This window comes from Trachemys scripta, chromosome 1, assembly GCF_013100865.1.
Source record: "Trachemys scripta elegans isolate TJP31775 chromosome 1, CAS_Tse_1.0, whole genome shotgun sequence".
NCBI classification, from domain to species: Eukaryota; Metazoa; Chordata; order Testudines; family Emydidae; genus Trachemys; species Trachemys scripta.
Genome location: NC_048298.1, coordinates 100,330,000 through 100,340,025, shown reverse-complemented (window position 1 = coordinate 100,340,025; position 10,026 = coordinate 100,330,000). Strand labels below are relative to the sequence as shown.

The window sequence follows — 10,026 nt, the reverse complement described above, 5'->3', positions numbered from 1 at the left end:
GGGGGGGTCCCAGGCGGGGGCGGTCAGGGGACAAAGAGCAGGGGGGGTTGGATGGGTCAGGGATTCTGAGGGGGACAGTCACGGGGAGGGGGCGGATAGGGAGCGGGGGCCAGGCTGTTTGGGGAGGCACAGCCTTCCCTACCCGGCCCTCCATACAGTTTTGCAGCCCTGATGTGGTCCTCAAGCCAAAAATTTTGCCCACCGCTGGTCTAAGGGGATGTCTGCACAGCAAAGAAAAACCCACAGCTGGCCCATGCCAGCCAACTTGGGCTCAAGAACTCAGGCTGGAGCCTGGGCTCTGGGACCCTCCCACCTCACAGGGTCCTAGAGCCTGGACTCCAGCTCAAGCCTGGAAGTCTACGCAACAATGAAACAGCCCCACAGCCCAAGTCGGCTGGCTCAGGCCAGCCACGGGTTTTTCTGCTCTCTGTAGAGACGTACCCTAATGTGTTAAGTAAGCAAACAAACAATGAAAAAAATTATGGGCTTTGTACCTCAAAATGTACTTTGTATACTTACCTTGATGTGTGTTTTAGCTGTAATTATTTATAGCACTTCATAGCATGCTAGTAAATGTCCTGTCATATATTTTGTGAAATCCCCTTAGTCTCAGCAATACAAGACCTCATTACAGCTTCTGCTATTACATTTTTTGCTGGGAAGTGACAGGAAACTGCAGGAGATTATTTTTTTGAGAGAGAGAATTATCAGGACTGCTGATTAGCCAATTGAGAATTTAAGAGGTCCTGCCATCTGCCTATGGTATTACAAACCACCACAACAGTACTAGCATACTAATCTGATACGCTACCTTGTAGTGCAGATATTAAGGAAGAGAAAAAATAGTGCAGTGCATCCCATTGTTATAGACAGGCTCAGTCGTCTTCCTAGGAAATTGATGCCTAGAATGTTTAAGGGATTTACTGGAAAACAAAACAAAACAAATGTCAGACTTCAGGGTTAGATTATCTAATGATGTCTAAGCCCATACTTAGCTGTCATCATTTCCTGACACTATAAACCAGGAATTCCATCCCACCTTCCCAGTAGAAAAGATTTCACCCTCCAATACCCAAACACCATGATCTTCCTCTTGCTTATTTTTCCTTTTTTATTTTTTATGTCTGGAGTTTCTGAACTGGCCTCACTTGAGATTCTATAGAGGGAACTAAAGTCTCTCACTACTATTGTGTCACACTAGCATTATGGACTTGATCACTTCTTAGTATAATAGCAAGATGCTGGGAGGAAGGGTGGGGTCATGTGGTTAAGCACTGCATTTGAACTCTAGACACCTGGGTTCTATCCCCACAGACTTCCTGTATGAGTCAGGGCTCCAAGATGCTAAGCAATGTGGCCCCAGTCCAGCAAAACACTGAAGTACATGGTTAACTTCTAGCCTAAGTATGTGTTTATGCCCTTTGTTGGACTGAGGTCAGAGAGTTTGGCACCTTACAGGATCAACTTTTAATCGCTTTTTATCTCATTGCCCTAGATGTAAATGGGGATAAAGCTTACCTCACGGTAGTGCCATGAAGCTAAATCCAGTAATGTTTGCCAAGTACTTAGAGCGCCTTAGATGGAAGGTGCTATAGAAACATGCTATCACATGACACTGTTACTACCTAATACTGATGCAGAGGAGATATACCAAGAAACATGTTGGTTTGTGTTACTATGGATGCAGTGTGTACTTTCTGCTGTATTCCATTCTAACCTACTTTGAGCAGGTCTCTGCTGCACAGTACAGGGTGCTGGTAAATACCCTTTCTAAACTAAAGCACACCTTTGCTGCATTCAGTTGCCTACATATCAGTGATTGACTGCAATTCTTGCTTTCCAGAAGTCACTGTTCTAGTCTGAAAATTTGCCTTCAAGCCAATCCTGGCTCTCTGGTAACTTAGAACCTGATCTTCAAAGGTGATTAGGTATCTAGCCTCCATTGATTTCAGTGCAAGATAGGTACCTAAATATCTTTGAGCAGGGCCGCCGGGAGGGGCGGGGGGCAAGTGGGGCAATTTGCCCTGGGCCCTGCAGGGGCCCCCCCAAGAATATAGTATTCTATAATATTGCAACTTTTTTTATGGAAGGGGCCCCCAAAATTGCTTTGCCCCAGGCCCCCTGAATCCTCTGGGAGGTCCTGTCTTTGAGGATCTGGACTTTACTGTTCAGATAGTTTCCTATGGTCATTTTAAAAAAGAAAGTTATTATGTATCCTCTGCATAGGGGCTATTTGGCTTTGCCAGTTAAATTTTCACAACTGTCCTTAAAGATGAATTAATTCTTCGCTGTGATGCCAGCACAAAGCATATGCAGCTACAGCAGAACCTCAGTATTATGCACACCAGTTACGAACTGACTGGTCAACCATACACCTCATTTGGAACCGGAAATACGCAATCAGGCAGCAGAGACCCTCCCTCCCACCCCCCAAAAAGCAAATACAGTACAGTACCGTATTAAATGTAAACTACTAAAAAAATAAAGGGAAAGTTTAAAAAAACAAGTTGACAAGGTAAGGAAACTTTCTGGGTTTGTTTCATTTAAATTAAGATGATTAAAAGCAGCATTTTTCTTCTGCATAGTAAACTTTCAAAGCTGTATTAAGTCAATGTTCAGTTATAAACTTTTGAAAGAACAACCACACTGTTTTGTTCAGAGTTACGAAAAACCTCCATTCCCAGGGTATTCGTAACTCTAGGTTCTACTGAAAATCCCACTGAAGTAGTGCATTGCCCTTGGCTGGCTCTGTGCACAGGGTGAATTTCACCCAAACCCTATATTTTGTTTTGTGCACATGCATATAAATCTGCCAAGTTAAACACATTGCATAACACATTAAATAGCCACAGGAAGACAACTTGGAGATGTTTCTGTTACATGCAATCTCTCCAATTGTGCTGATGATCATGATCCGGTAATCCGAAGGGGCAAACAAGCGACAGTGACATGGGCTGCGGCTTTCCTCTGAATCATCCCCCAACTCCTTCACTGCCGTCTGCAAACTACAGACCATGTCCCGCTCCAGTAACTCAGCACTGGCCAGGATGACGCCATAATAAGCAAAAGATATTCCAAGCCTGGGGGAAAGAAAACCAATGTTGACAAGCAGAAAATAATCGCAGACTCATGGAACCATAGAGGAGTAAAACTCAGCAGATATTAAATGCCTAAGGACAATTACAAAGTAAAACAGGTAATCAACACTTAACATTTGGAAATCTTAAGTCCAGGGAAACCCCAGCAGTTATTTGTGCACCCAGCAGCAAACTGGTTGTCACAAACGTATTGCAGCTACCATATAAGTGCTCCTTTTTATTAAAAGAAAAAGCCCAGTTCTTACCTGGACTGTTATACTATTATTTATTTGTAACATGGTAGCACTTAGAAGTCCCTGTCATGAACCAGGACCCCATTGTGCTAGGTGCTGTACAAACAGGGATGAAAAGTCAGTCCCTGTCCAAAGGAGCTTATAGTCCAAATAACGCTGATCTCTGTGTGTGTCAGATTTATACTCATTTTACGGATGGGAAAACTATCTCACAGGGGGTGAAATTCACCTAGGTACAGAAAGCCAGCATAAGGTCAATGTTTCACGTACACCCTGTTTTGATGACTTAAGGTGTAGAACTTAAGAAGTACATTGGCTTTTGTTCATACTTTCTGCATAGGGGTGAAATTACCACCACTGAATAGGAGCTTATTCCATGTTAAGGCCACAGAATAGCATACTGCTCAGCTTGAGGAAGTATGGCAGCATTGGGCCCATAGTGTTTTTAAAATTCTTTGATGCAGGGCTCTATATACTGTAGTTTACAAGCTTTCATTTAAAATATAAAGCCAAGATCCTGATCCCTTGTGGCCATTAAAATTCCCATGATACTTTTCAGATGAACAGGAGCGTTAACCCTGAAGCCCTGGCCAAATGCCAGTCTGTATAATTACATTCTCTTTCCCTGCCGTTTCAGTTAAAGACAATTTTTCTCCACTTGTATTGTGAAGAATTGCGGTGCACTGCTAAACAGCCACCGTGTTCTATACCAGAGGTGGGTGTATGGTGGGTGGAAATTATCACTTTGTTTCTTACCTACCTTATAATATTTGCCAAATGTTTGAGACTCATTGATGAAAGGAGCCATGGTATTATTTACAGACTGGGGCAGTGGGCCCTAAAAATGTGTAGCAATACATGTTTGTGCAGGGACATTTTTGAAACATTCACTCCTGGGGGAATCTGTCCATTTAATATTTAAAACAAATCCCTGATGCTTCTTTTACCAAAGCCTAGGACCATCAGAGCTTCAGTCTCCATTCTGTGCAGTGACTTTTAAAATCAATTTTAGGCACCGTCTGATTGGGGAAGCTCATATAGTGTCATGCTTCTCTGTCAAGAGCAGAGTATTAATGATGGCAGCCTTGTTGCAACATCATCAACTAATTCAGCATGTCCCTCATCATAAACAGGCTGAGAAGTGATTTTCACTCTCCTGCCCCCCCGGCAGTTGAAGAACTGTGCCTCAGAATTACAAGCTCTCAAAAGACCTGCGTACTGAATGCAGGGAGAACGCTAAGTACACAGAGGACGGGAAAGTAAACCTATGGAGCCTATAAGCTGATTTATACATGTGGAAAACTGTAGAAAAACTGTATTTTACAAAAATAGAAAAATCATAAAAGATTCAGGGACCGATATACAAAGATTCTGGGTCACTGAGCTTTCACACAGCCGTTATCTGCACATTATAATTCTAGCTTGCAGTGGTGTCATAGCTGCGTTGGTCCCAGGATCTGAGAGACACAAGGTGGATGAGGTACTATCTTTTATTGGACCAACTCCTGTTGATTTGAACTACACAGAAGTTGGTCCAATAAAAGATATGACCTCACCCACCTTGTCTTATTATAATTCTAGACAATGGTGCCATTAAAATATATATTGATCTACAGGAGGCCTACTTATGAGACTTCAGATGATATTCATCTTCTGTTCACTTTTAATTTTCCAAAGCCAGTGGAATGAATAAGAGCTAACAACATTCGGTCTGAAACCTATTTCACTGGTACTCTGGCTGTGCTACCGAGGCAGCTGGTGGAGCACCAGTTCTCGTTTTGGGAAAGCCAAGGGTGAGAGAGCAATCTTAAAACCAATTCAGATGTTCCTTCCTGTTCCAGCTACACTGGATGTCTCTGTAGGTCACTCAGATCCTGATCCAACTCGCTTTCGAGTCAATGGGAGACTTTTAATCAGGGTCTTACCCCCATTCAAATGAAAGAATTATGCTATAAACAATAACCAAAACCAAATAACATATTTACCATATGATCCATATTTGCAAAGTGGTTCGTAAGTATTTGGAGTCCAATAGGTCACTGAATCTACCTCTTCTTTCCTGCAAATTATTTAATAGAAAACACAAGGTTAGAAAAGTATCTCCTCTCTATGGACTAATTTTCTGGTGCTGCCATGTATTTCTAATATATTTGCTGAGCTGAAAGGCAGACATGTAACACTGCAGCTGCACACAGATGAACTTGGAGATTAAAGAGCACCAAAAAGGAAAGGCTGTGGAGAGAATGTGTGGGGAAGTTGCCATGATCCTGTAAGTCCATGTGCAGCCCCACTGACTTCCATAGGGCTCTGCATGTTCCCAGGCTCCACTTGCCTGGAAAAACTTGCTGGATCATAGCCTAATCTGGGAAAGGTGTTGGTTACTTATTTGTTTCTGGTTTGAGTACTGTGGTCTGACCTGACCGCAGTTACCACTTGTGTTGTTCCATTTTATGTAACAAGACATAAATGCCGTAATGAGAAACAGAGTCAGAAATTAGAGGCTGTACGCTTGCTTTTGTATTATGCACCTAACCAGTTGTCAAACATTGGTCTAGCAGATATGAAAGTGAAGATATGTAGTAACAGCTAGAGGATTGTTACATCTAAGGCAAGATTCTCGCTGCCCTGAAAGTGAAGCGAGTCAATTAATAATCTCTTGTCCGGGGGGAGGAGGAAAGAGTTCACATGAATGTTTCGAGTTGATTTTTTTCCTCTTTGTTTAACATGGCAGTGTGCATAACTTTAAACTTTAACAAAAACTTCCCAGAGCCAGTGAGATCTCTTTACAGAAATTCTACAAAGCGTATAGGGAAGGCCTTTCTCATTTAATCCTAACTAATGCCAATTCAATAGTACCACATTACATGAGTTGCCAAGGCCAATGCTAAGTGCTTGTGGGATTAGATAAGCAGCAAAGAGGTCTAGAAGAGGGACCCCTCCGAGCTGGGTGATGCTGTTGAAGATTCCCTTGGTGCAGGTCTAAGTTCCTTAGATCTGACTGCGGCCTCGTCAGCCACTCACACCATGATGTTCCCTTTCTGTTGATATGCAGGGTCTGAGCCATATGTAACCAATAATGACTGCTCCAGTGCTCCAGCACCTCCAAGTGCTCCAGCTCCATTCCCCCACATCTGCCACTGCCAGGGTGTTGCCCGTCAGGACTAGTACATGCTTGTCTTGCAGTTCTGTCTGGAAGGAAAGGAGCATACGCCCAGTTTCCCACAGTTCATGCAGTTTATGATTCTTTTTCACTATTGGTCTGTCTGTTCTCCCTGAGTCACTTGGCTGTTTCTATGTGCCCCCCCACCCCCCCTTGGAGGAGTTTGACTGCATACCTGGGGCAGCAAGCCATGCTCTGTCCAGCCCTGGCACAGGGTGGGGGAGGAGGAATCTTTGTAGCTCTTCATCTGGAAACGTGCCACCTGGAGAATTTCCACACTTGATACTAGCATGCCCTGGAGCTGCATGAGGAATCTTACTGATACCAGGGTGCAGTTGTCAATCATTGAGTCAGGCCAACAACCTGCAATGTCTCATGTCAGAGGTGAAAACCTTCTCTTTGGCTGGGCTAGCATCACTCCGAGGTGCTGTGGTCTCTGACTCAGAACCAGGTGATTCTTTTCCATGTTCACCGACAAGCTATGCTCTTGCAGGCAGGTGATGGTTGTTTCTGTGTCCTGTAGGGTCATTTCCCTCAAAAAGGAGTTTGGATGAACAGCTCTTCCAGGAAGGGAGAGACATGAATTTCCTGCACCCAGAGAGCTGCTGCCAAATCTCTCAGCAACTCAGAAAAGACTGCTAAGGGATCTCACCAGGCCAAAGGGGGTGCTCTCTACTCAAACCCTTTTTTATGGTAGCAAAAGCAAACATTGTCCCAGCATTATGTTCAGTTGAATGAGAAGAATAATATAATAAACAAGCCCATTAAAATTAAAGGGCTAAGATTACTCTCTTTTCAATAGACAAATGACAGCTTCTATCGTGGCATTCAATATTCCTTTGGAATGATGCCAGATATAGTAGAAAAGCTTAGAACATGAAAAGCTTAAGCAAGATAGCCCCATCTCCTAGAATCCCAGTAATCCTGTGTCCTGTGCCCCAGGACCTATCCAATCGACCATTAGCATGATGATAGAAGATATTTTAACTCTCACATTAACAGGCTCCACCAAGATCCCTTCTGGCATTACTGAGCGGTTCATCTTGGCAATCCTCTCCAGTGTTGCAACGGCGGCTTTGTTATTTCCAGTAGATACGTTGTACCGAGCAGACTCTGGAATGAACTGCAAATACAGGTTGGTTAGGAAGAGCTTTTACAGCTTTAGGCAACAAGACAGAGCTTTACTTAAGTGTCAGGGGACAATACACAGACCCAATAGTTATTGGATTTCCCCCTTTTTTTGCTGTTTCCCATCTGCATGGCTCAGTTTTTCAATTCACTGAGAATGCACATTAGTAAATATTAAGCCAGACCCTCAGCTGGTGTAAATTGGTGTAACTCCATCGACTTCAGTGGAGCTATATTGATTTACCCAACCTGAGGATCTGGTCCAGTATATAAACAGTGCTAGGTAAGTGTTCTGAATAACAGCAATTCCTGGCACATATTCAGTGGGTTCTCAGAGAACTAACATAACTATTGATCTCTGTTGGGATAGCCAATCAATAAAAAGAAAATGTCTTTTTTAAAACTGGGAGGAAACCAAACAAAACAGTGAAATAAAAATAATAATTAAACAAAACCTAACTTGAATCTGACATTGTAAGTTGAGACTAACAACATACCACTCCCTCTTAATAAAAGCTTCCCAGACTTCAAACAGATTTGGGGTTCATTTCAAGGGATGGACAGAATTGGGGGGCATTAGTTTAACCAAACTGTTTCACTCATCCCTCGTACTGATCACAAAATAAGTAGAACTGGGTGACCATTACAGAAAGAAGTGCTTGAATTTTTAAAGGCATTTGCTTGGCCAGGCTTGTGCCTTTTGTTTTGTTATTTCCATTAACAAATCATGCAGCCCAGTTGTACTAGCAGAGAGATTCAGAGAAGTCAAATTTCAAGATATGGGTATTTAGAGATCCTAGTTTATATTTGCAAGCATAAGTATTTACCTCAGGCCATGTCTACACTGCAATCGAAGTGGTGATTGCAGCTTGGCTAGGCATAATATAGGCCTAAATATAGCAGTGAAGATGTAGGAGCACAGGCTTCAGCATGGATTTGGAAAGTGAATCCATATTCCAGGGGACCAGGCAGTTTGGTACAGCATGCCTTCACTGCTATTTTTAGCTGTACTAAATAAATTAAAACTAGAGCGATGATGTCTACCCAAGCTGCAAATCACATTTTTGCCTGCAGTGTATACATATCCTCAGACATGTCGGGCACTCATTCAATCAGGGAATGGATTTTAACGTCTATGTGATTTATCTGACCAATCACAGCTAATCAACATAGCTCAAATAGTGATATTCACAGAGAATTGTTCACATCAGTCCAGAGAGAGAAAATATGCTCTGCCCTGAATAAATATGATGACACCACAACCTGTTAAAAGGTTAACTTTGTTGGGTACATTGTTTGTTGTGAATTATTCACTTAGTTCTACAAAATGTAAAGAGTTACGAGGCTGGGGTATATACAGGGATGACAGCAACAAAATCCTAAATTTGCCAGTGTATGAATTGCAAGCTTCTATGTAATCTAATCCAATCTAATCTCATCCATGTTTGCATGCCCTTCCCTCCCCCACCATCACAATGTCAGAACACAGGGTATGGATGCAGAACACCGGTGCCCTAGTCTTGGGATGCTGCTATGAAGGAGCAGCCAATCTGTAGAAAGAGGCTGTCTCCTGCAGGTCCCTGCTTGCTGGTGGCTGGTTTGGACTCTTCAAAGTTGGCATAAGAGGGCTGCTGTGGGTTATGGCAGTGATGAGTTGCCAAAATCTTAACAACCGGTTCCCTCCTCGCCCCCAGGACTCCTGCCCAATCCAATCCCCCACATTCGTTGATGCCCCCCCCAAGGACCCCTGCCCCATCCACCCCCTGCATTCCTTGATGCCCCCCCGGGACCCCTGCCCCATCCACCCCCCCTTCCCTGTCCCCTGACTGCCCCCCGCCATCCCATCCAACCCAACCCCTCCTCTCATTCCTGATGGCCCCCCGGGACCCCTGCCCAATCCAATCCCCCTGTTCCCTGCCCTCTGACTGCCCTGACCCCATCCACCCCACCACCACCCCTGCCCTCTATCCAACACCCCCTCCCTGCCCCCTTACCGCGCTGCCTGGAGGTGGCTGGTGGTGCTACAGCTGTGCCGCTCAGCTGGAGCCAGGCCACACCACCGCCGCACAGCACCTGGAGCACCGGGTCAGGCTGAGCTCGCAGTCTGCCGCCCAGAGCATGCGCCGGCAGCGGGGCGAGCTGAAGCTGCGGGGGAAGGGGGAAACAGCCAGAGACTAGCCTCCCTGGCTGGGAACTCAGGGGCCGGGCAGGAGGGTCTCGTGGGCCACAGTTGTGGGTGCCCACCCCGCCCCACCCCGCCCCTAAAAGCCAGAGGGACCTGCCGGGGGGGTGAGGTGGGGAGTCCCGATGGTGCTTACCTGGGGCAGCTCCCAGGAAGCATCCGGCAGGTCCCTCTGGCTCCTAGGGGCGGAGTAGCGTAGCTATGGGGGGGAGCAGGGGGTTACCT

The 10,026-nt window shown here is 44.8% G+C and overlaps 1 protein-coding gene across 2 annotated transcripts in view; it reads right to left on the bottom strand.

Moving 5' to 3' along the window:
* The window catches only part of SVOPL (SVOP like), a 30,646-nt gene that overhangs the window by 5,746 nt on the left and 14,874 nt on the right, over window positions 1–10,026 (bottom strand). For both annotated transcript variants that reach the window (XM_034779120.1, XM_034779129.1), the window contains exons 9-12: window positions 7,486–7,614; window positions 5,317–5,390; window positions 2,881–3,080; window positions 812–923 (exon numbers count right to left, since the gene is read on the bottom strand). In XM_034779120.1, the coding sequence (XP_034635011.1) occupies window positions 812–923; window positions 2,881–3,080; window positions 5,317–5,390; window positions 7,486–7,614 (515 nt within the window). The remainder of the gene's footprint in view (window positions 1–811; window positions 924–2,880; window positions 3,081–5,316; window positions 5,391–7,485; window positions 7,615–10,026) is intronic.